We start from the raw sequence: 27968 nt of genomic DNA, 5'->3' as shown, positions 1-27968 counted from the left end.
TCCATTAAGAGCGGTATACAGGTAGTCTTCACTACTACCCTTCATTCTGCCTCCATTAAGAGCGGTACACAGGTAGTCTTTACTAACATCCTTCATTCTGCCATCATATATGAGCGGTACACAGGTAGTCTTCACTAACATCCTTCATTCTGCCATCATATATGAGCGGTACACAGGTAGTCTTCACTAACATCCTTCATTCTGCCTTCATTAAGAGCGGTATACAGGTAGTCTTCACTACTACCCTTCATTCTGCCTCCATTAAGAGCGGTACACAGGTAGTATTCACTAGTACCCTACATTCTGCCATCATATATGAGCGGTATACAGGTAGTCTTCACTACTACCCTTCATTCTGCCTCCATTAAGAGCGGTATACAGGTAGTCTTCACTAACATCCTTCATTCTGCCATCATATATGAGCGGTACACAGGTAGTCTTCACTAACATCCTTCATTCTGCCATCATATATGAGCGATATACAGGTAGTCTTCACTACTACCCTTCATTCTGCCTCCATTAAGAGCGGTATACAGGTAGTCTTCAATAACATCCTTCATTCTGCCATCATATATGAGCGGTACACAGGTAGTCTTCACTAACATCCTTCATTCTGCCATCATATATGAGCGGTACACAGGTAGTCTTCACTAGTACCCTACATTCTGCCATCATATATGAGCGGTATACAGGTAGTCTTCACTACTACCCTTCATTCTGCCTCCATTAAGAGCGGTATACAGGTAGTCTTCACTAACATCCTTCATTCTGCCATCATATATGAGCGGTACACAGGTAGTCTTCACTAACATCCTTCATTCTGCCATCATATATGAGCGGTACACAGGTAGTCTTCACTGGTACCCTACATTCTGCCATCATATATGAGCGGTATACAGGTAGTATTCACTAGTACCCTTCATTCTGCCTCCATTAAGAGCGGTACACAGGTAGTCTTCACTAACATCCTTCATTCTGCCATCATATATGAGCGGTACACAGGTAGTCTTCACTACTACCCTTCATTCTGCCTCCATTAAGAGCGGTATTTATAATTATGTATACTAAATAAAGACAACCTGTATACTGCTGATAATGGTGACAGGATGGAGGGTATCAGTAAATTATAGTACTGTTGATGGATGATGAGCATATACCTGCACTCTTGTGAAAAGATGTCGACTCTTCTGAAGTTTGAAGGACATATACGAAAATCATATGATATTATATACAAATATATTATTGCCTGCGAATGCTGATTTAAAACATACACAAAATATGTTTAATCATGTTTGAGAATCTGTTTGATAGTTCTCATGGTGTACAATCAAAGATTGTACATAATACAGTCTAAATATGTCCAGCAAATGTACCACAAAAACCCTAAGGTTCAAAGGATTTGCTTCAATTAGGAAATCTCATTAAAACCAAGTTCTATTCTGTCGAATAATTTGATTTGTCCAGCTCTTTACCTTCACCCCACACGGCCAACGTAACGGGGGTTCTTCGTTCGTGGAGCCATCCGGCTTTTGTCACCAAACCTGTTGACCGCTGAAATAGTTACTAACTTCAAAGGTTCAGGACAATTTGTCAAAAATAAAAGCAAATCTCATCTGAAGTTTACTGAAAAAGTATGTGAAATGCGAGATTTTCTCATAGATAACATTTATGTGGAATTTGGGATAGGATTACATTGATGGAAGAGGTAAACACCCCATTGGCGCCAGTTGTGCTCCCTTCTTGTTTCATCAGAATGGCAAGATCAAAACACTGGCATTTGGCCAAGAGGTTGAACTAAAGCTTGAGTACTATCGATGATCTGATATCGTTCAATAATGGTCAAATAGCTTCTAAGCTTTTTAGCTAACTAACGTTCACCTGTCAGGAACAGACTAATCCCCCAGCCCTAATCCCCTCAATCATCCCGAATTTCAGCTTTGAGCTAACTGGGAAGACCCCGTACATATATACAGAGAGAGAGAGAGAGAGAGAGAGAGAGAGAGAGAGAGAGAGAGAGAGAGAGAGAGAGAGAGAGAGCGATGTTCTTTGGCATATTAAAAAGTAACACCCAGCCGTTAGGCTTATGAGACACAATAAGACATTATATACTATAAAATGCATTGACAATAAAATTTACATCCGCTGAATGCTAAATGTCTGCTGAATGATTGCTTACGTTTAAACATCTTTATAAGTGTACTGGCAAACAAAGGCTGAATGTCTTTACACCCAAACTGTTGGACAGTGACAAATAGCATACTAAAATAAATGCCACAACTGAGAGAACAAGCTGTCTGTATGATACACCAATTTCGCAAGGAGCAACGCCTGATGACAACGTCGCATCTTGGCTGCAGCCAATGACAGTCACCAGTCGCATGGCTTGTTGAGACAACACGCAGACTGGGCGGACGAGAGGCAGACCCATAGACTACCAGGAGAGGCAGACCTAACTGGGCAGGCTCACATGGACCAATCTCTACACCCTGGTGCACTACGGTAAAGTAAGGGTAAATGATGCTTAATGCCCCACGTGTCTCCCAGACGTAACAACCGGACACGCGACAAGTTCATAACATTTTTGTTTCTTGTTGTTGTAAGAACAAGAGCTCTACGGCGGTTACTAGTCAGTTGTGGGTCAACAATAGGTATAGAACTGTGCGATATGTTAAACTACCTGTCTGGAGAGAGTGTATGGAGGATTAAGGTTTTATTTTTACAAAATACGGTGCGATCTCGCTAGATGTTGATATTTTAGGTTATAAGTCACTCCACAAAACACCACACTGAGTGGATCATTAACAAAATCATAATTGCAATTTAATTTACTAACTGCATTAGTTTGCAGTGACTGTAGTAATTTGTTGAGTGATGCATGTCATTAAAGTTTTCAAGTCACTCATAACTCCAACTAGAGAACCTCATTGGATTTTATGTTTTTTAATCTGATGTATTTTATGTATGCATACATTTGTAAAGACGTTAATGTGTGTGTGTGTGTGTGTGTGTGTGTGTGTGTGTCTGTCTGTGTGTGTGTGTGTGTGTGTGTGTGTGTGTGTGTGTATATATATATATATATATATATATATATATATATAATAAAATAATAAAGTCCACGTTAGTCCATCATCTTCTTTATATCAGTTTCACACATAGTACTTTCGCTGTCTCATGACAGCTCTTCAGTGTAACTGACAATGACATATAATGACGTCATACTTATGATGACGTCATAAATTACAACTGTGACGTCATAATGTATTTACACACTCCAGCGACGACACCAAGTAATTTAACAATTGTAGGGAGACATTTGAATTAAATATACAGTATTTGTAAAGTAACAGTGCAACATTTACGATTGAAATGACAAATCTATTAATACATTCTAGAGTACAATTTTGGTTTCATCAATTGGATAAACATTTGTTCTTTTTCCAGTCTCAGCTGCTTGTTACTTGTATACAATTTATAAAACGGAAAAATAGTAAATTTCCCGTTTCCGCAATCATCAATGTGTTTGCTGACACCTAAGCATCGAACATTAGGGTCTCTAATCTGCTGTTTGTGTACAGTGACTCTATCTTTTAATTCCATGCCTGTTTCACCGATGTAGTTTTCGCCGCATCCCGAACATCTCATAACATACACCACATCTTTGCTGCTGCAGTTCATGTCGGCTTTCACATTGAAACCCTTGCCATTTGCAAAAAGGAAAGTAGTACCTTCACTTATGATGTTACACGTGCCGCATCTTGGTGTGTTACATCTACTTACACATGGTACACTCTCTGTACAAGAATATTTGGATGGACAAAGAATTTGCTTGAGATTTTTTGGTTGCCTGGTACTTTGTATAATTTTAAATTTATTCAGTCCTTGTTTCATTTTATCGCTTTGCTGTAAAATTGGGAGGTTGTCCCTTATGACTGGCATGATATCACAATTATTAGGATTGAAGGTAGACACAAACGGTATAATTTGATCGCCCACAGATTTTTCATTAGGTTTCAGGAGAGTATGTCTTGGAATTTTTAAAGACTTTTCTATTGCGTCATTTATGACGCGAAGCGGATATCCTAGCTTCCTGAGATACCCCATCAATTCTTTCAATCTTAAATCTCTTTTATCCGTTTCCGACACGATGGTACATACTCTCCGCGCAAGTGAATAAGGAATGTTAGTTCGTGTATGCCTGGGGTGACATGAACCGAATTGTAGGTATTGATGGGTGTCCGTTGGTTTGTAGTAGATATCAGTTTTCAATTTAGTATCTTCCTTAACTACAAGGACGTCCAGAAATGGAATTTCGCTCTCGCTAGACTCCATAGTAAAACTGATGGAAGGGTGGAGCTTATTAATAATATCCAGAAAAATGTCAAAATTTTCACGGGTTGAGAGCCAAACTAAAAAGCAGTCGTCCAAGAATCGCTTCCAAGTTTCGCGCACATGTTTGGCAATGGATTCTGACATGGAATCGTGTACCTTCCTGTAAAGAATATCCTCTATGTAACCCATCACAAGTGTAGCGTATGTTGGGGCGACTTTCGTTCCCATGGCCGTTCCCTTTCTTTGATGATAGAATTTTCCGTTGAAACAGAAGGTATTATTTTCTAAGACTAATCTTAAAGTTTCCACGATGAAACTTTCCGAAAATTCAGTGTCGATAGCCTCAGGATGTTTTCTCAGCCAAAACTGAACTGCTTCCAATCCCAGATCATGGGGTATGTTGGTAAATAAACTCTTCACATCAAAGGTGGCTAGAGTCGCATCAATAGGTACGGCATCGGGCAGCTGGGAAAGAAAGTCTACATCGTCTCTTACAAAACTCGGTACATGCTTTGTTAATGGTTTTAAAATGATATCGACGAGATTACTTAGGCGCTGAGTCGGGCTGTTCGGTCCTCCGACAATCGGCCTGAATGTCAAATCAGGACAGCTGGTAATTTCGATATACTCCGCATTCTGTTCGGCAATAGCATTATTTATCAATTTACTTTTATGGATCTTGGGTAGTCCATAGAAATTAGCCGTCTGCGGGTCACTGTTTATTAAGTAGTCTTTTTCTTTAGGGTGTAGATCTCCAGAGAAGTCATCACTATATTTTTTAATCTTCTTAATTACAGCTTTTTCAGTATTATCTGCTTCAATGTAAAATATATATATATATATAAAAAGCACAGTAAAGTTCTAACTCTCAGGCACAATATAGTAATAATTAAATAAGTGGAGTAAGATTGAACACAGTTTTAATAGGCTAGCGCTTTCAACTCGTACCACGTACGAGTCCCATCAGGCCATAACTGAATAACGGACATGCAGTAGTAACATATAGTTACGTGACGTCATAACATTTAGGAAACTATGACGTCACAATACCAAGGTGACAATGGACAAATAACTTACGCCTTGACATTTAACTTAGGCGCGTATTTATGAATGAAATGTTGCTCTTTTTGAAACAATGTAGGTTCATGATCAAAATTTAGCTTATCTAGCGGGAAAACTAAAAAGTTGCCGTTTCCACATGCTTCTAAATGTTCACTGAGTGGAATCGTGCGGTTGTGTGGCTGCTTTATTTGTGAACGGTGAAGATTCATTCTTCTTTTTAATTTAAGTTCTGTCTTTCCGATATACTTTTCATTGCATCCACTACAAACAATCAAGTAAATAACATTTCTAGTATCACAAGTCATATTTTGTTTTACAGTAAATTTAATGTCCTTGGTACAGCCTTCAATTATATTGCTGCAAGTTAGGCAACGTTTGTCACCACACTTAGAAACCTGTGGAGTGATGACAACAGAATCAAATTTAGAACTTGTCAAAATCTTTCTAAGGTTTTGGGGTTGTCTTTGGCAGTTGATAATTTGGTATTTGCTTAATATCTTCTCCATTTTAATACTTTGATTCAAAATAGGCAGGTATCGTTGAACCATGGATACTGTTTTTTCATGGTTAGGGTTGAAGGTAGATACTAGAGTTAAATTATTCCCCACTTTTCTCTCAGTTTTAGTTGCTTAAAACTTAGCGCCTTCTGTATGCTATCTTCAATTAGCTTTGCGGGATAATTTTGATGCAGTAGGAAACTCTTAAGTTCAGCAAGGCGAGTAGTTTTAACATCATTCCCGGAAACGATGGTACGCGCCTAAGTTAAATGTCAAGGCGTAAGTTATTTGTCCATTGTCACCTTGGTATTGTGACGTCATAGTTTCCTAAATGTTAAAATGTTATGACGTCACGTAACTATATGTTACTACTTCATGTCCGTTATTCAGTTATGGCCTGATGAGACTCGTACGTGGTACGAGTTGAAAGCGCTAGCCTATTAAAACTGTGTTCAATCTTACTCCACTTATTTAATTATTACTATATATATGAAACTGATATAAAGAAGATGATGGACTAACGTGGACTTTATTATTTTATATATATACAAAAATGAGGTAAATGTTCACTCGGTGTACATGTAATATGTAATAAAATAATAAAGTCCACGTTAGTCCATCATCTTCTTTATATCAGTTTCAGACAGTACTTTCGCTGTCTCATGACAGCTCTTCAGTGTAACTGACAATGACATATAATATGACGTCATACTTATGGTGACGTCATAAATTACAACTGTGACGTCATAATGTATTTAAAACTCCAGCGACGACACCAAGGGTGCGTTGCAAAGCGCCAATCGCTTGCAAGCGATGTACAGCGATTCGCCTTACAACAGTGCGCTAACTTTCAGCCGCTTGCAAGCGAAACATTTGCTGGCTGGGGTCGCTTCGTTCTCAAACCAAAATGGCGGCTTACTTTGACAGCGGAACAAGAAATTCTTGAGTGGATCAACGAGGAAATCATCAAAGGCAGCGAAGACCCCATCATCCTCAGCCTGCTCTACATTTTCAAAGTAGGCATAGGGGCAGTCGGGTAGCCTAGTGGTTAAAGCGTTCGCTCGTCACGCCGAAGACCCGGGTTCGATTCCCGACATGGGTACAATGTGTGAAGCCCATTTCTGGTGTCCCCCGCCGTGATATTGCTGGAATATTGCCAAAAGCGGCGTAAAACCTTACTCACTCACCCAAAGTAGTCATAAATTCCATCAGCTCGTCATCGAGCCTCTTCTATTACGTTCTTCATTACGTCAAGGCAACCAAGCGCTAGTTGCGCCGCCATTTTGGAAGAGTGGGCAAGCGCTTCGAATTGTTGCAGACACCAGGATGAGCGATTAATTTGCTTTCTCTGACCGATTCGTGGCTTGCAACGCGCCCCAAGTAATTTAACAATTGTAGGGAGACATTTGAATTAAAATATACAGTATATACCCCGAAGTTCGATGCTAAGGTGTCAGCAAACACATTGATGATTGCGGAAACGGGAAATTTAGTATTTTTCCGTTTAATAAATTGTATACAAGTAATAAGCAGCTGAGACTGGAAAAAGAACAAATGTTTATCCAATTGATGAAACCCAAATTGAACTCGAGAATGTATTAATAGATTTGTCATTTCAATCGTAAATGTTACACTGTTACTTTACAAATACTGTATATTTTAATTCAAATGTCTCCCTACAATAATTATTTATTGTTAAATTACTTGGTGTCGTCGCTGGAGTGTATAAATACATTTTATCATCCAAAACTGGCTCCCACAGGAGATATCGCTTGGATGAGATATATAGAATACTAAACGAGCTCCTGTGTAATACCAATTTTATGAAACGAGTGAATAGTTCTGGTATCTGACGAGCGAAAGCGAGTCAGATACCATAACTATTCACGAGTTTCATAAAATTGGTTTCACACGGGAGCGAGTTTAGTATTTTATTTATTACTGGCCATTTATAACGTTTTTAGAATTATACTGTTGATTGTGAATAGGCTGACACCTACACGATCCACGGCATAATCCAACTGAGTTTAACACAGTAATACTTCAAACACGTCAAAAGTTGAAACGTATGAATTTAATACCATCCAGCGGCCCACCTTTAGAATTCAAGCGTCCGTTCAACAAAATTATGGTAGCGTTAAGGTTATCGCAACTCATATACTTTAACTTAGACCAACGACTGTCATCGCGCTACCGTACGATCGCCTTGTGGAACGGGGCCTTGCACCTCAAAGTTTACAATCACGTCACAATACCCGATGACGTAATTTGTGGAATTTTGTTGCAAGATCCTTCGGCGAAACAATACCATGTGACGTCAACCTAGCAACAAGGTTGCTGGGGTCATCCAGTGTGCATAAGCTCCTCTCAGTGATCTATCATCTCCACACGCAATGTCGTTGAATAAGCCAATGGATGTTGAGAGCTTTCAATATTTGTTCGTGAAACGTGTTCCGAGAGTACATAAGCACGCGTTTTGGTATTACACAATGTGTAATACAGCTGTATGTTTATTAAACGGGCATCTTCATGGGCAAGTAATAACAAGCGATATCTACACTGTAGATATCGCTGCAATGAAATTACATCACAATGCTCTGCAGACCATTGTGACATCTCTGGTTACCATGACGTCACAATCAAATGACATCACTAATGGCTCTGCTACAGAAGCTGTTAGCAGTACTTTTTACACTGAAGACACTTCTAATTACTGTCTCCAAATTGAAAAAGTTGGAAGAATGATGTTGGATGATAAATAAAATCTCACCCTCGTGTCTTTTGACATCAAATATATCAACTCGTGTTGATATATTTGAAATCAAAAGACACTCGGGTGAGATTCTCTATATGACGTCACAGTTGTAATTTATGACGTCATCATAAGTATGACGTCATATTATATGTCATTGTCAGTTACACTGAAGAGCTGTCATGAGACAGCGAAAGTACTATGTCTGAAACTATATATATTGTTTAATATACAGATGTTGCAGTTCACCAAGGTCAAGTAATAAGTGACCATATGTATTTTCGATAACTTCACACTCTGTTTCAGTATCTACACCCTCTATGTAATCCTTTTCTGAGCCAATTCGAGAATTAAAATCACCACAAATACAAACCGAACCTAAGTTTTGGTTTAAGGAGAGGGGTTCTAGAAGCACTTCAAAACACTTCTCGCCGTCGTCCGCCCTGCTGGAACACGCAGGCGGGAGGTAGCAGACCCAGAGAGTAGTACCAAATCTGGATCCTCACATGATGCTACCTTGAACCAAATAATGCCATCTGGGTAATTGTCTAAAACATCCACATTAGAATTTCAAAAAAAAGAAAGGCACCATTCCCACCCGACCCGCGTTTATATAGTCCGTGAATCAATGATATTCCTAGTATTGCCTATCCAGGTAAAACCGTCAACATTAAGGGCGTCGTTCTTTCGTAGAAAAGTTTCACACACACCGAATATGTCGCATTCGGGATGTTGATATTAAATTTTCATTGTGTTCATTGTAATTCCTGCATTCTGATTAGAAGAATAGGTCACGCGTTATTGCATTCATTTCCCAATATATGTGAAACATTAAGCCAGGCCCACCTAAGCGGACTACTTTTATTACTACGAAATATCGCGGAATCTCAATATTGCAGTTGAGGGAATTCCCTTTCTGCTCACGTATATCGTCCTGCACAGAACATTCAGCGAAATTCATGCATATTGTTTGACCAAACTACCCTTTAATGACCGAAGGCCGAGAAGCAACCATGCAGGCTCACTTTCCTTGGTTCAAAAATTTCATCACACTCCGGCACAGTGGTGACTCTGCATAACACCACTGCCACAGGCTAATTTGCATATCACGTGACCGGACTTTTCTCTTGTTTGTAAACAAACGCGCTTCTTCAGAAATTAGTATAGAACGGACTAATGCAAGCATTTGGGGCGCTTAACATATTGTTTTGCATAATTATATAGATATGCTAATGCAACTGCGACAGTGAGTTTCGTGACAATATATTTATACATCAAAGGGACCGTATCGCTAGCTCTCCGTTTTGGCTTCGATGACAGCACGTGGAGCCGTACAACCAATGTAAACAAAGGATAACTACGCAAAAACAAATAGTTTTTCACGTATTGGGATACTTTCTTCATAAACCGTAACCATTCTTTGACATTTGTATGTGAAAATGTGTAGACTTGTCAAACATGAAACGGATGAAAAGCATATTCAATATCTTGAATGAACAGTGAAAGATGTGACGAATCGTCACATGGCGCTGGCCGGTGGCAGAGGTACTATGCTGGCTGGCTGCCGGCCGCATGGAACTCTGGGTAGGAGAGTGAAATTTCATGTCTTCGGGTTTCACTTCTAACCCTAATTTGTTCAACAGTGTCTTCCCGTTCTCAGGGAACTAATCCGGCGGTAGCTGACTGTGTCATTTGAAACAGCCGCCTTCTCCCGGACATATTTGTTCCGGTTCGATACAGTCTGACTGTCGCAGTTCTTCTCGCCTCTTGCCTTGATTGACAGGTCCCGTGAACTTTATTTTAATCCTATTCTTCGTTGATTAGCTACTGACTGTAGGCATGTCATGTTATGTGCATAAATTAAACAACCATCTGATTCATGTCGTGCCACAGTATGTATTCCTACACCTTGAATGTTTATCAATCGCGTCATTTTGTCTGCTTTGATATGTACAACTGTTTTTACTTAAACTATTGCAGATAACACTTGTTTTCGTTGTCGAATTTAATTATAAGGGAATGACTTCGGATTGTTTTCGGTTCATAGAGGTATGAATCGAAAACCCGAAGTGCAAACTTTTGTAAGAATCCGGTAATAAAAACATATTCTCTAAATTATTTGTTAGAAGATTCCCGCTGTGACCATCCACCTGTATTCCAGTATCTAAACCGCACTGACCCCTATTCCTTGGTTGCTACGAGTCATTTTTTGCATATTCCTTCTTGAGGTCAAGTCCTCTCTAGAGAATAGTCTTTACTGACGTGCAGATTCTTCTTGTTCAACATCAACTTTCTCTTATGTTCGACTGTCTCTAGTGTCACAAAAACAATCCCTGGCTTATTATCCTTACGTGTCATCCGCTTTGCACATGCCACCCGCACATCAGTAAATTTCAAGCCGTCTCGAAACAGTTTGGTAACAATTTGAATTGTGACGTTTGTATCGTTCGATTCCCGACTGTCGACATGAACATTTCGAATGACAATAATATGATCTAAGTCACAATCACTGTCTTTTCACAGCATCCGCGAATTTAGTCTGTAGCGTATTCACCTGGCTTGTAACAGATTCCAGCCTCTTTGTATGATTGTCAGTTGATATTGTATGGGAAGTTTCTAGTTATCAGATATCTCCGCTAACTTTGTAATTTATAAGTAAAACTCCTTTCTCGTGTTTGCAGTTTCTTGTTTCAACATTGCTGTTAAAGTTCTTGTCACTTTGGCCTCATTTTCTGATAATTTGTCAGCGGAAGAGTCCCTCGTTGTGTTAATTGCTGCTAGGATTAGTTCTAATGTTATTAACACACTCGTTTAGACACATTGTCACAGTCCATATTATCTGCCCCGCAACCATGAGGAGTAGTAGAATGTTCAACTTCATGTACGTCTGTTTTGTGTTTGTTGTTTTTTAGCAAGTTTCGCATAAGCCAATGGGTACTGAGGCATCTAAATATAATAACTTCCTCACCACTGCTTACATTAAATAGTACAACATTCCTGACAAATAATCATTGTCCATATACAATGCAATGAACTTCTACTGAATTTGAACAGAAACAATGTAATACAGTTACAATAATTGTTTAACTCTAAATTACACTGCCATATAACACTAATAAATCGTATAGAATTAGTAATATTACTAAATAGCGATAATGTTGACTATTCTACTACAGATACTACTGCTACTGCTCCTACTAAATCGTCGAATTACTAATGATACCAAATAGCGATAATGTTGAGCCTAAGCTGATACACGTTATGTAACATCCAATATAACTACGCTGGGTTGCACATAGCTATATTGATGATAACTGTGCTAAAATCTAAAGAATGTAAGGTTTTGTTTATACCAGTGTTGGCACCGAATAACGATCTCGACTAACCAGTCCCAGTAGTGGTGTTTATTATTAGTTATTGTGTCTTCAGTTGCCGTATATACGGTGTCATAAAAGGTTCGCAGAAAAATATTAGACAACACTATATTCTCCAATATCAACAAAGCGTCATGTTTGCGTATTTGTTTTCCCTTATCAGACTGTTACTTGGTGTTATTCATGTGTTGCACATTAGGTATATAGTTGATTGCAGAGCCGACTACGTGTTGTCTAGTATGAAACCAAGTTGTCCAGTCTTGGAGATATTAACGCAGCCTACACTGAATTTGTTTCTTTAATGCACTCTGAATTGGATAAATGTGCTTTACCTTGTCCATTACAACGTCGAAATCAAAAGTGTAAATCCTTTTATAAGCCATACTGGTGTAACGAATTGCAGTTGCGGTGGGATAAAGCTTGTGCTGCCGGAAAGCTGTTGCTAAATTGTAAATCTCGTGTTAAAAGAAAATCTATGAAAAACACTTTTGTTTTAGAAAGGAAAAGTTTTGATAAATTGTTACGTAAGTGAAAGAGGTCATATCAACTGAATGAACAACAACGCTTGTTAGACAATTACAGTAACTGCGACTCGCGTAGTTTTAGAAGGCGATCGGTAAAATAGGTATTGCTAATGATAGAAACAATGGTATTCACTGGGAAGTAATGCACGATAGTGTTGTTTCTACGGTAATAGGAAGTTTGTTCTGAATAAATGGATGGATGAATATAGTCCCCTATTACTTGATGGTGCCTCGCCTAGTTTTGATGACTGTAGTTTACAGAAGGTTTGTGAGGAGTTGATAAACAACCAGGTGACATCAGAAAATGTGTTTGACACTAGTGACCTAGATTCTCCGATCGCCTTATCAGAGGTTGAGAGTGCAGTTGCACGTGCAAAACGTGGGAAGGCAGCTGGATTTGACCTACTCCCAAGTGAATCGTTAAAAAATAGTACACGTATTGACATTTTGCTTAGATTAACTAAATACTCCTTTGACAATACGATATGCCCTGATGTATGGCGATCCAGTTTAATTAATTTAATTAAGAAATCAGATACTGATCCTCGTGACCCACTTGGTTACCATGGTATGTCCCTTCTTTCTGTATGCAAGATGTATTCTGAAATTTTGAATATCCGTTTTTATGAACGGTTAGAGTGTAATAATATACTGGCGGATGAGCCAATGGGTTCCGCTCAAAGCGAAATACGCAAAACATAAAAACAATTTATTCTCTGTTATAAATAACAGGACACTGTCCAAGCAATCTACATTTGTATGTTATATTGATTCCATGGAAGTCTTTGATAAACTAGATCGTAATTCTTTCTGGTATGAATTGATTAAACTTGGAGTTTAAGGTAAATTTCTACATGCAGTTCAAGCAATGTACATGTATGATGATGGTTGGTCATGTGTACGTGTGAATGATGTTAACACTGACCAGTTTTCTGTGTAGTCTGGCGTTAGGCGAGGTTGCGTTTTGTCGCCAACTTTGTTTTCAGTGTTAATTAATGATCTAGCCGTTGAAATGAACATTTTAAATTGAGGTATCCAGTTAAATAATTATTTTCTTAGTATTTTGATGTACGCTTATGGTATCGCTCTCGTTGCACCAGGCGAGTATTGTTTACAACGAATGTTAGAATGTGTGGCCAACTGGTGTTCACAGTGGCATGTACTTGTAAACATTCAGACAACTAAGGTTGTTCATTACCGCCCATGTTCTGTTAAAAGATCCGACTTTAAGTTTTTGATTGGTTGTGAAGAGGTAGAAATTGCTCATGTTTACAACTATCTAGGATTTGGTTACATGAAAATCTTGACTTGAATTTTACTGCAAAAGAAATTGCTAAATATGCTAATCGGGTACTTGGTGTTTTGATTTGTAAATTTAAGTCAGTTGGTGGTTTGGCTTATCACGTTTATAATACTCTGTATAGAAGGTTAGTCCAGCCTATCACATCTTGGAATAATAATGTTTTTACCCTTGCTCAATAGTTTGCAGTTACCAATTGCCGATTTGTATAATATCTCATGTTTAGATTTCAACCTTGCCAAACACTTTTTGTTGTCATTTGATAGTTACGACTGGCTGAATGACAGCGTCTAGACAATGGCAACAAGTTGCGTACATATAGACTGTTCAAGGACACCTTGACTGTTGAAACATATGTTTCTGCTATCATGGGTAGATCTCAACGCAGTGTAATGAGAAAGCTGCGCTGCGGCACTCTGCCATTAGAAACAGAATTAGGTAGATTTACACATTTTGTTAAATCATTAATGTTAACATTTTGTGTTTTGATCACGGGGTAAATGGTACACCTTTGTTTCTCATATATTGTGTGATATTTTACATAGTGTGTGATGGTATATATGTACTATATGTCTGACGTGAAAAGATGTTTATATGAAAGAATGGACGTGTGGAAGTATGTACATGGTAAACTTAGTTGGTATACTTTGATAGATGGTTGCGGTTTGTATGCATTTGTATTTTCCCCCTCCTTTTAAGTGGACGGATGACAGGTACGCCTATGATGTGGATGTATGGAGGAGAGGTAAGATTTTATATGTTTGGTGCATGTGTGACTGATTTTGTGCATCTATATTAATTTATATATACATGTGTGTGGTGTCTTTTGGCCACAACGTGGCAAGATCGTAATATATTACCTTTATTATTATTATTATTATTATTATTATTATTATAGATCTGGGTGGTTCATAGGCCCTCTGTCCAGATATTGTACATTTTCTACCAATGAATATTTTAATGAACTATATACAGTATATGTGTATATGTGACATGTATAATATGTGACATCAAAATAAAATAATATTCTTCTTTTTCTTCCTAATGTGCAACACATGAATAACAACAATTAACAGATTGATATATCAAACTGTTAATTGTTGTTATTCATGTGTTGCACATTAGGAAGAAAAAGAAGAATATTATAAAATTAAGAAAACAAATACGCAAACACGACGCTTTGTTGATATTGGAGAATCTAGTGTGCACCACAAGAATCTGTATACATTGTATATACGACTAGCGACGCGCGTCAATGATAAGGCGGATCTGTGTGTGTGTGTGTGTGTGTGTGTGTGTAATACATATTAAACAAGACATACTTTGCGGTCAGTGTCGTATGATAAGTGTTACAAATGTGTGTAGATTAAACTTAAGTAAAAAAAGCGAATAAGAAATAAAAATACAGAAAAAAAGAAACAATAGCTCAAACACGTCAGAGCAGAGCCATCACTTCCCTCCATGTAAAGTGTGTGGATAAAAACGCCTCAAGAAATAATCAAATCATAATTGAGAATTGATATCACAAAACTAGATACATAAAATAACTATAAAGTATGTCAGCAATACAATCTTTGAGATACTAAATGTGCCCCACTTTAGCTTCTTCGTGAACTACATATCAGAAATAGGGATATCATTGTTCAATGAAATTATAGTACACTAATTTGGTCTAACAAAATTTTGTTTCTAATATAGTATATTTTAAATACTAATCTCACACTCAAATAAGAATTTTCTAATTTTATATAACCCATAAATTTCTGTACGCTGGAAAAAAATCTATTTATATAACTATAAGAGTTCCTCTTCACGAAGGCCATTGTGTACTCGGTGCAGCGTCGGGGCCATAGCGATGACTAAGACCTATCGCAATGTATGCACGTACATCCCGGCAAAGAGTTTTACATCGTATTTCGCGCACGCGCGTACGAGTTGTGCTATCAGTAGAAAGAACGCCTGATTGGTGGTCTGATAAACATATACAACCTAATGGCGGAAGCAATGTGTGTGATGTTTAAATGTTTGGGTAATACCTAGACAAACTGGAGTGTACCTTTTGTCACTGGGATTACAATCTGAAAAGGGGTTGCACCACGGCAAAATGAATTACGGAAAACGTATAGCCCTAATTCCTCTTCCCACCAAGTGCAGCAGTGTAAAGAGTATGAAGGCGAGCTCTTCCATTAGCTCCAACATGAACACCGACAGGTAGGGTCCACGCTCAATCAGTGTTCACCACACACGGCGCAATATTGACACTTCACTCTCTGTTATTCCAAATGCATGAATGACACCATGATTGTGGACGGGCACAGCGAGTAACACGCTGTGTGTGCATGTAGAGCTGCAAAAGACAGCTGGGTATTTCTTGCACTAGACCCCGGTGCATGTTTCGCCCCTTGTGGTACATTGCGGTCAGGTTATATGCATGTTGCAGGATATTGACATTTCACTGAGAGACCAACAATATCTTGTCAATAAAACTAACACTTGCTTGATGAATTGGAAATGAATGATATTCAATTCTGTGCCCTACCATATTTTTTCATCATGTATGTAGGATACATTGTATCGTTTGTGTGACAGTACGACATATAGCTATCAGATGGCTATGTGATATTATGGAACGAAGTATCCTGATGTAATGCTGTATATTACAACTATACTGTGAATGTTCATATCAACCATTAATCAATGATAATACCTTCAGTGGGTATGTGTTAGTATTACGAGGGCTTTACCGAGTACTCAAGTACTTTCAAAGGAGGGGAAATCACAGTTACTTGCCTTCTATATTTTGTGGTTATGTGTAGTTGATGTCTTTCCTCATGATTTGGATGGTGAAAATCGGAAAATAAATTGTCATATGTATGTTGTATTTATATCAGTTCTACTGCAAGTACAACCAGTACAATGAGGCAAATGAAACTAGCAAACACCTAAGTGAACAGTGGAATAACAAGTTCATGTGTTCGGATGCAAGTGACCGGTGAATAGTAATGAGTTCTTCGTAATTTATTGTGTGTCTTTGTAGATATCACTTCTTCACTTTCATTGTTTTTCACTGCTCAGTCATTTAGTCAAGTGATCGTTCGGAGTCATTGTTGAAGGAATATTAACTCTGAATTTAGAAAATCCTTTTAACTAGTACTTTTTCAAGCACAGTGTTTTAGCTGTATAGTTAGATATGTAAAATCTAGGCTAACAAATCTGAATTGTTTGGATAATCTAATATTGAAGCGACAAAAGTCTGTCTATAAACATTGAAAATGTCAGCTGGATGCAGAGTCCTTTGTACGATTTTAGCTTTATCACATTTTCATTGGATGACTGCTCTGCTATTAACAAATCACATAAGAGCTTGAATTCACAGTAGACTTCCTATGTGCTATCAATCATCCATCTGCTCAGCTAACCCCAACAAAACAAAGGAAAAAAAGTATGATGTGTTTGAGACACTGATGTTATCTATTTATCTATAGTCCGTTTGATTCTATCTGAGACCGATGAATTGCTCACTAACTCAAAATCTAATAATTGCAACAAAACCAAAATGTGCACAGCGACATGAATTGGACAGACCTACTCTGATGGTTTGTTTCATAATTTTGGACACCCGAATAAAAAAATTGTTTAACAAACGATCATCATATTGTTGACATTTTTCGCCATCCCATACCAGGGAGGACCAGTCGCTTATGGAACAGCCAGGTAATGAACAAGCATGTGCACCGTATATGGGGGTCATCTCAAAAGCCGTTTTGGGTGTTCAATCGGAGTCACTGTTGCAGTTTTCTGAAGCCGTGACAGTGCATTCGGAATCGGTGTCGCCGCTGTCCGAGTCTACCCTGATGATCACTGGCTTGATTGTGGCATGGTCCAATCCACTATGATCCCAATAATGTCTCTCTATTTCATTCTCAACTTTCTCAACACACTTTTGCCACGTTTCCTGCGAGATGGTGTCTATTGATTGTTGAACCAGTTTCTGTACATCCCGCAGTTTGAATGTTGTATTTTGCCTGGCAACATCCGATTTAATGATACCCCAAATTAGTTCTATTGGGTTTAAATCGCAATGATATGGGGCGGCAATCGCAAAACTGAATGGCCATGTTCTTTAAGATACTCGTCAACTTTAAAGACAGGTGTGGTTTTATTAGACTTTATAATATCATACAGAACAGGTTTCGTCCAAGTATACGGGCTCATAACCCTCGTAACGTTTTTTTCAATATCAGACCTCTCGCATAATGCATGTCTATTTTCGGAGCCTACTTTTCTGTAACGGAAACCAAATTGGTATAGCAATTTCCATAACTGATATTTTGAAATGGTCAAAGAATGATTTGTCTCCGTATATTTTTTTAGAGTACGGAGAGAGACATAGATATTTTGTTTATACAGAGTCTTAATGGCGTTTCTAACCATCTCGTTGAAATGAATCGACTTTAAAACATCGCTTGGGTTTTGAGATGGTCCCCTCAGGTGTGTCACTGCAGGTTGAATCAGTACACTTTTTTAACATAGTTTTTAACTTCCCTTCTGTTATCCCAACTGCACGTGCAGTTCGTAAACGATACTTTTTCAAAGCATATTGTGGTCTACCTCTTTCACAAACGTTGCAAATAATTGACTTCGAGTCGAGTGATGTTCTCATTGTTTCAGATATAGCAATCACGCATCTATGGTTTGCTCAGCAAGCCTTACGTCACTTTCGCACATGAAACTCGCCAACCTGTCTGTTCTATGAACGACTGGTCCTCCCTGGTATGGGATGGCGAAAAATGTCAACAATATGATGATCGTTTGTTAAACAATTTTTTTATTCGGGTGTCCAAAATTTTGAGACAAACCATCAGAGTAGGTCTGTCCAATTCATGTCGCTGTGCACATTTTGTTTTTGTTGCAATTATTAGATTTTGAGTTCAGGGATGTGAGCAGGTTTTCCCGAAAAAAGAGGAAAAGTCGTGGGGGGTCTGGGGGCATGCCCCCCCAGAAATGTTTAAAACATTTGATTGCATTTTAAGCAATTTCGTGCAGTTTGGACAACATTCACACCAAGAAATGTAATAAGTCAATGGCCAAAGTCAATAAGTCAAATAAACAAGATGGCAGATGCAGTAAAATTTCGAAGTTAAATCAGTACTTTTAAAAAATTGGGCATAGCTTTCGCGCACCTGGCTACCCGCCAGGTCTGGGAGCAATACTGCCATAAACTTCAACCCCCCATCCCCCATACACAAGGACAACTGTCACAAGCGTGCAATGTCTGACCCTTTCCCCATGTTGAAGCATATTGAAAAAAACTTACCTTGTACTTACCTTTTGATGTAAAAAACAAAACTCCATTGCAAACATAAGACATTAATACAACATATATCCCCATGACATGGGGTTTTGGACGCTGAAGAAACATTCATAGTTTTCTTGCTTTTCACATGAACAACTGTAAAACATCTCATTCACTTACAGGCTAAAAGACAGCTTTATCTTAAAAACAAGCCATCAGCTGACTCTGAGTATTTACAATTTCTGTGTGACGCCACACCCCACGTTATAGTGCAAGTATTCGTGACAGAAAACGTATGATGTCCGAAAACCTATGCTGGTGAAAGCTCTGATCGAAAACAGGACAATCCGTGCCAATTGTCCGGTTTTCGATCATATTTTTCGGAGTGTTTTTTTAAAAAAGATTTATTAAATTTTTACGCGGAATATGATTTTTTCCGAGGACTCCGTTTTAAAAAACGTGATTTTCCGCGTTTCCGCGGAGATTTTTTCATCCCTGTGAGTTAGTGAGCAATTCATCGGTTTCAAATGGAATCAAACGGACTGTACTTGCAGTCATATATTTCTGTTTCTTTCTCAAAGTAATGTTAAAGCACTGTAGGGTTTGTACAAGCCACAATGGGTCGAAAGGCACACATATTTTGAAACATTGAGTTGTATGAGTTCATATGTATCCTCTTTGTGGCAGTCACTGATCCGTCTGCCTTGCCGTTGTTAGAAACTTGCAACACAGGTCTTTTACACACTGCAGTCTGTTTGCATTTGCTCATGGTGAAAAATATTCTTGAGTTGGTGAAACCATGGCATTGACAGTTAAACTTCAAAAACAAGACCAAAATGTTAACAAGGGTAGGCTTTGACACAACTAACAATGGGATAGAAGAAGTCAGAAAGAACATTGGACCAGAATTTTAAGACATTTATTCAAAGGATCTTGAAGGACAAGTATGTCGACCATTCTGAATCATTGTTTGCAAACAATAGCCGATAACTCCCAAGATTACTTGTCTCTGCTTGCTTTATCCCCTGAGAGGAGTTTCTGCTTCAGTGACCCACAGCTGCTGTACATTTATCATGTGATATTCTCTGTTTTGTAAACAAACACCCTTATTCTGAAATAAGAACAGACAGGCCTAAATCAGTTTGTTTTGCATAATTATTTCGATATGCTGCTACAACTGCAACAGTCAGGTGCATGACAATATGACTTTTCAAATCAAAGTGACCGTAACGCAAGCTCTCTGAAGGGCTTCAATGACAGAACGTCTAGCTGTACAAATAATGTAAACAAGGATATAACTATGCAAACATGGCAAATGGAAAGAGTTTTTCAAATTTTGGATAATTTTCTCAAAGAAAGTTAAGCAGATGAAAAACATATGCAGTATATTGAACATGTTCAATGGACTGTGTAATATGTGAAGGTGTGGCAGAGGTACCAGGCTGGCCGCAAGGAGCTCTGAGGAGTAAAGTGTACTGCTTTGTGGCTTCATATGACCGAGGCATATATTTTGTAATCTGGGCTCAGATAAACACTGGTTTCCAATCCAATCAAGCTGGCAATTAGTATTTTGCAACTCATTCGTAACAAAAACACACAAGCTTTCCCTTCAATTTGCTTCTAATAAAAACATGATCGAAGCCAGTTATTCTGTGCAGTGCTTGGGTTGTCAGCTTCGCTGTGCGGAGCTCTACTGACTTGGTTTCAGAATTGAATAGTGCATGGACTAAAGATGTGACATCACATTCGGAAACCCTGTGACTTTGCGAGACTGTCTGAAAGCACCTGACCCTGACATATATCCAAGACCCGGAAACTGATCGTTGTGGTTTGCACTCTTCCCATGAGTAGTGCAGATGATGCCAAATATACGTTAGAACAGAATAGGAAGGAAGGTTTGCCTCGCTGCACATTCACCACAAAGTATGAATTGATAGGTGGAAGATTTGCTAATTGTTCATTGAAAAACACCAGCCAATGTTTGATCTTCTGCTTTCTTTTAAGAGAGCAGTTAGATCACTAGTTATGATGTTAAAAGTCAATTACAGTTGCACCCTCTATCCCATCCCCACACCCCATTAGAGAGTAATTTTGTAATTTGGACCCTCCCTCTCCAAAATGCTGGATCCACCTTGTGATAGTTGAAAATGTCCACATGGCTTCAAAATAGCCTACTCTGTCTAATGGTTGCCCTGACTGACGTAGGTGTGTCAGTTTGTCTTGGAAACTAGCAGTAACAGTTTATTTAATAGTTGATATACATGTTACTTGCTGTTAATGCTATTAAAAGTCTCGTAGGAAAGTATGAAATGTCAAGTTGGTCTGCTTCAGTGTCTGTTTCTTGATTGTTTCCACTGATGAATGTTGCAACAAGCTCATGATTTGCAGGATTTTGGTGCAGCAGAAGAGCAGAATGGCTTCACAGGTCGGTATTATGGTCAGAAATCTGAGATTAAAGAGCAAAGAGATGGTGCAAGCCGCCACAAAGCCGTTTTCTTGGTCTTTTTCTTAACCAGCAGTCCCTGGGACCAGTAGCTTTAAAAACCAGTGGGAACACTGTAAAACCAGTGGGAACACTGTTAAACCAGTGGGAACACTGTAAAACCAGTGGGAACACTGTTAAACCAGTGCATCCGTCAATGTCCCATGGTGATTGATATATGGACAGTATATAACATAACTTTGTGTCTAAGCACTGATGTATCTTGTCATACCCTGAAGTGCACCGGTATGTTCCGTGATGCAGTGTTACATCAGCATGATCAGAGATGACCATGACTGCTCCATTGTACATATATTCATTCAACTAAGTAATGAGAGATCAGTTTTCATTTCATGAATATATGTATTCCATGATGCAGTGCTACAGACACATCTGTCAACATTGTAATTTAACTCAGTTGGATTGATGGCCATTGGAAGTGGTGTGGTGGGATCAATTATTTATTCCTTTAAGGTTGATTTGTTGGCATTTTGCAATAAGAATTTTCATTGCTGTCCAGACTCCTTAATGTTTGACTTCAAAAGTTTAAAGGAGCATTAGGTTGTGGCTTTTACCATGCAGTCTGACATTGCCTGTTGAGGTGCATCAGCAGCGTTGAGTTAATTAGCTGGCTACTGAGCGTAATGAGGGACTGGGCTTCCGTCTGTATGTCTGCAATATATTTCAAGGCATTGACGATATGTATTTTTTTACGCTGATTGGTTAGTGTAGTATCCTTATTTACATCATTCCCACTCTCTCGCATGATACAGTGAAAGCAGTGACATTGTACAGGTATTGTAATAACTAAATTTTCGTTGTGTTCATTGTAATTCCTGCATTCTGATAAGCTGAAGTGGTCACATGTTATTACATTAATTTGTCAATGAATGTAAAAAATTAAGGCATGTCCACCAAAGGTGACTCCTTTTATTACTATGGAATATCTGGGAATCACAACTGACAGACGAAGGACTTCCCTTATTTCTACTCACGTGTATCATCATGCACAGGACATATAGCAAAATTCGTGAATTTTCATTGTCCAAACTACTGTTTGAGACCAAAGGCCGAGAAGGAATGAAACAGCAAATGTGCAGGCTTGCTTGCCTATTTTTTGGCCACTGGCTTGGGTTCCACAAATTTCATGTCTTCATGTTTCATTTCTAACCCTCACATTTCCAAATGTTTCTTCCCGTTCTCAGGGAACTAATGTTTGATTCTGGCGGTAACTGACAATGTCATTTGAAAAAGCCACCTTCCCCGAACATATTTGTTTCAGTTCGTTAGTTTGGCTGTTGCAGTGCTTCTTGCCTCTTGCCTCTTGCCTTGATTGACATGTCCTATGAAGTTTCTTTTGATCCTTCTCTCCGTTGATTGGCTACTGATTTGTTGGAGTGTCAAGTCTTGTGCATAAATAAAAAAATCACCTGATCCATGTCACACCACGGTATGTATTCCAATACGCGGAATGATTATCAATCTCAACATGTTTGTCTTCTTTGATTTATCTAACCTATTTTACAGAAACTATTGTACATAACACATGTTTTCATAGTCAAATTTAAATATAAGGATTTACTGTATTTTTTTCAGTTCATTGAGGTATGAATAAAAAACCCTATGTGCAAACTTTTGTAAGAATCTGCTATGCGGATTCATACAGTTTGCACATCGTTTTTTTCATTCATACCTCAATGAACCGAAAAAAAATTTCACAGTTAATCCTTAAATACATCCTAATACATCCTAAATATATATAATGAATGCCCCAGTGTTTAGCATGTTTAGAGCTCTTGTCCCGGATTCGTGTTTGATGCACATGGTTTCAAAATGGCAAATCTGCAGCTAACCACAGTGTGCATGGTGTGAGTACCGGTGCTCTTATATGTTTATTCATGTCACTAAATTAATTGTTTACATTTAACATTTGGTTGATATGTCAATTTTTTTTGGGTGTATAATCATAATTGTGTGTTTGATGGCTGTGATTTTGGGATAGTTGTAACCAGTGGTAACACTTTCAATTTGTACAATGTGGGTGGCATAGTCTTGCTTCATTGTTCATGTCATTATCATGTTAATTATTATGTTTATTGGTTTCTATAAGTAGGCGAACAAATGTTTATTTCTTTGTATATGTGAGCTATGTGCATGATGGGGATAGTAAAAGATGAACACATACATCTGGATTCTTCCAACATATGCAAGTGAGTTTGATTTTGTGTATATATGTTTATTTTTCTTTGTTACTGCCTTTTACCATTTCTCAGAGAGTTCTCCATCAACCCTAGCCCTAACCCATCAAAATACAACTGTCAGATATGATCTTTCATTGTGTATTGGGGGCTTAACTGAATTATCATGATTATGAGGATAAGATTAACAGACATCATTTTGTGACATAAGTGGTTAGTTCTATATGTGAGTTTCAATGAGTAAAGACGTGTGGCTTCACTTGGGAGTTGTGTGATTCTTGAGCTGCTGAATATTTGACAGTTAGACATACTGTATGAAGATGTCTATATTACAAAGGCTGCTTGAGAATTCTTCAACATAAACAAAGACACAAAAAGAGCTTTGGATGTTGAAACAGCCTAATCATTACGGTTACGTAGATTATTAACTAGAAACATGTCCCTTCAGTTAAATCTTGGTCAGGTTTCTTATTGTATGAACAATAGCTTGAGATTAATCTTGATCCTAACGTGGTTCTTATAAAACCTTATTTTTAGCTCACCGAGCTTGATTCCGTCAAAATCATTGTCTATCTCTTGCTTCAGTGGGATAAACATTTGAATAGAAGAGACTCATGGGAAGTACTGTCATACAATCGCGTCCATCTATTAGACATCCCAGAATGTTCTTTTGTTCAGTTTTCCAATTTTGAATCGAGAACTTTGTCACAATATTTTTCAAAGTGTAGTCTGGAATAGAAGTCACAAGTTTGAAACTAGTGCTGTATTGCTTGAGAAAACTGCTTTTTGATTGGCTGATGTTGACTTCTTGTTAGTCATTTAATTGGTCAGTCAAAGTTCGCGATAGGTCGTTATGATGTGACCTGTAATGGGCTGTCCCCAGATCTTTTTTTAGCAGTGGCGAGAACTAAGATTTGATATTAATGAATCCAAATCTGTCGTTGAAAATTCTATTTATGGCCATTAATCAAGGTCAGGCCATGGTCCACCTAGTTGTCTGTGCTGTAGTCCATCCGTTAACTTTTACTTTTTCGATGTCTCCTCTGACACTACAAGCCCAATGGAGCTGAAACGATGAATCTTAACATGATCCCTGTTATTATCCCCCGCCACAAAGGGGAAGGGGGATATAGGAATGGGTGCCGTCCGTCCGTCCTTCCGTCCGGCCGTCACATTTCGTTTCCGGAGCAGATCTTGAAAACCGTACCATATTTCTTCACCAAACTTGGCACATAGATAGATCTAGTGGTGAACTGGTGCCTTTTGATAGTTTGGGATTTAATTTTTTTTTTTTTTCGGGTTTCCATGGCAACGACTTTGATTTAGACTGAAAATGGCGGTAGTCCTCATTTCCGGAGCAGATCTTGAAAACCGTACCATATTTCTTCACCAAACTTGGCACATAGATAGATCTAGTGGTGAACTGGTGCCTTTTGATAGTTTTGGATTTTAAAAAAAAGTTATTTTTTTAGTTTCCATGGCAACGACTTTGATTTAGACTGAAAATGGCGGTAGTCCTCGTTTCCGGAGCAGATCTTGAAAACCGTACCATATTTCTTCGTCATACTTGGCACATAGATAGGTCTAGTGGTGAACTGGTGCCTTTTGATAGTTTGGGATTTTAAAAAAAGTTATTTTTCGAGTTTCCATGGCAACGACTTTGATTTAGACTGAAAATGGCGGTAGTCCTCATTTCCGGAGCAGATCTTGAAAACAGTACCATATTTCTTCGTCATACTTGGCACATAGATAGGTTTAGTGGTGCCTTTTGATAGTTTGGCATGTTTAAAAACAATATTTTTTTAGTTTCCATGGCACCGACTTTGATTTAGACTGAAAATGGCAGTAGTCCTCGTTTCCGGAGCAGATCTTGAAAACCGTACCATTTTTCTTCACCATATTTTGCACATTGTTAGGTCTAGTGGTGAACTGGTGCCTTTGGATAGTTTTGGATTTTTTTTAAAAGTTATTTTTTGAGGTGCCATGGCAACGACTTTGATTTAGACCGAAAATGGAGGTAGTCCTCGTTTCCGGAGCAGATCTTGAAAAACGTACTATATTTCTTTAAAAAAAGGCCCAGTGAACATAGTTCACAGGAGCTAATGCATGACATGTCATATTGACGGGGGATGTGAGTATTTCATGCTTGTTTTTCATGGCTCTAGTTTTATTTGAAATGTTATACAATTTCGTATATGTAAAGTTAGCAGTGGGGCTCAACACATATGTTCTGTGTTACAGTGATCCCTCGCTACAACGCTACCTTCAGGGTCCAAATAATTCATGAGCGTTATAGATGATCAGCGGTTTAAAGGGGCACTGATCTAAAGCAATTCCCCAGGACTGGTTGTTGCCTTTGTTATTGTTTTTTCCCCGTGAGTACCCGGATGATACGCAACGCAACTGAGCGTGACAAGAGACTGGGCTACCGTCTGCAAGGACAGCGAAATAAACTTGGAGCCAATGTTTGTTTTATCCATTTTTGAACACTGACTGGTTACCCGTGATCTATTAAGATTTTGACAAAGGGCGCATGTTAATTAATTTCTTCAGCCTAAACAAACAGGCAAAAAGAACGGCGGAACTCATCGGTTGTCGTCATTTGGAAATACCCCTGATTGTTATAGTTTAAAAAAAAGTATCAATGCAGTGAAAGCATTTTCGGATTTGGGATTGCGTTGATAATACGATTACTACTCCCTTGTTGTCATCCACGTTTTCTGGTATAACCCTACACCTTTGTATTTGTAATCATTCATTTGATGCTCAGTTAATGAATTTATTACAGGTACAATTAGTTGTAGCACCACTTAGATTACCTGACAAAGGTTCCAATTTGGCATTTATTGTGTCTGGGGTAATTATTCAATCTAAATCCAGGTTTGAAGTGAGGTAAAATGTGTGTTATGTAATATGCACGTGGCAGCCCAGCAAGAGATGAATGATCAGTTGATTTACTTTTTTTTGTAAATCAGCGGATCGTTCGTAGTCATCAAAGGATGAACAGAAAATACATTGATTGATTAATCACTGTTATCTTGCATGGTGGATATGTCAAAAGTGAGTGTTTACATGTCTAGGTTTACTAAAACAAAGGGAATACACTCATATCCTTGCGTGAAGCGCCGATGTAAAAGCAACATATTTTGTTCAAAGGGTTAACCGATAATACGTTGATTAATTGCTCATTGTTATCTAACTCAATGGATTTTTTTAGGAACCGTGGACGTTGTGAAAATAGTTGTCACTTGGGCTTTCTCAGCCGACCTTTGAGACTTGACACCTATGTGAACACCTGAAACAATCTAAGTGATCAGTTGAGAAACAAACACAGGTTATAATATCCCGAAACGATATATATATTTTAAAATATTTGATTGTTACAGAGACACATGAAATCAAATACGTTTCTTTGTACAGCTGCAGACGTTTGGGATATTGTACCTTTGTGTGGATATTCACAGATACATTCCTCGAACAAGGAAGCTGCTTAAAATTATACACATCAATTTGGTAGGTTGTAATTATGATATTCGCATTTTGTTTTCCTTCATTTGCAGTAACATTGGACAGACTCATTCTTGTTCCTCTACGTCTTGGTTGGGAAATTCTTCAATGCACGATAGACGTTGTTTTCACAAGTCTTTTCCTTTGTATATTACAGTCAATTTTTAAAATGTGATTCTCCCAGGCAATTTATAAAACATCACAATAGATTATTATGTAGGATTAGAAGCCAAACAATATAGAAATGTACTTTTCATTGTAACATTTTCAGTCTGTTGGTGATGATATTAAACATAAAAATGTTTGGAATTCGTTGTCATAATAAATAATAATACAGATGGACATATTTTTCAGTCAATTTGTAAAATAACTGAATATTCAGGTGTTTAATAAATTTCCTAAGTGAAAATTTTGCACATTTTGACTGTAAAAATATAAACACGATAAAATAAGCAATGCTCAGGAGAAATATTTACTATGTGTTGCAAGTCAAAATAGTGTAAACGGAAATCGCACAATTACCAAGCATGTGACTTATCAAAACTTTGTCACCATTACTGATGCTACCCACAAAGATACCTACATTTCCTTATCATTTCCAAAACTGTATTTCATTTTGTTGATCAATGTGACCATACGCCCTTATA

At 38.1% G+C, this 27968-nt stretch overlaps 1 protein-coding gene across 4 annotated transcripts in view; it reads left to right on the top strand.

The window, feature by feature from the left end:
- The first annotated feature begins 15767 nt into the window (after positions 1 to 15767).
- Positions 15768 to 27968, top strand: part of LOC124139813 (neuronal PAS domain-containing protein 2-like) — a 61839-nt gene continuing 49638 nt past the window's right edge. For 3 of the 4 annotated variants that reach the window (XM_046507154.2, XM_046507153.1, XM_046507151.2), the window contains exon 1: positions 15768 to 16049. In XM_046507154.2, coding sequence (XP_046363110.1) covers positions 15943 to 16049 — 107 coding nt within the window. In that variant the 5' untranslated portion in view covers positions 15768 to 15942. Of the gene's footprint in view, positions 16050 to 21525; positions 21560 to 27968 lie in introns of those variants that run through there. The other variant, XM_046507155.1, reaches the window with a different exon arrangement.

Source organism: Haliotis rufescens, unplaced genomic scaffold (genome assembly GCF_023055435.1).
Source record: "Haliotis rufescens isolate VD_foot unplaced genomic scaffold, xgHalRufe1.0.p SCAF_7, whole genome shotgun sequence".
NCBI classification, from domain to species: domain Eukaryota; kingdom Metazoa; phylum Mollusca; class Gastropoda; order Lepetellida; family Haliotidae; genus Haliotis; species Haliotis rufescens.
The sequence above is the reverse complement of the archived record's forward strand: the minus strand, read 5'-3'. Positions and strand labels throughout refer to the sequence as shown.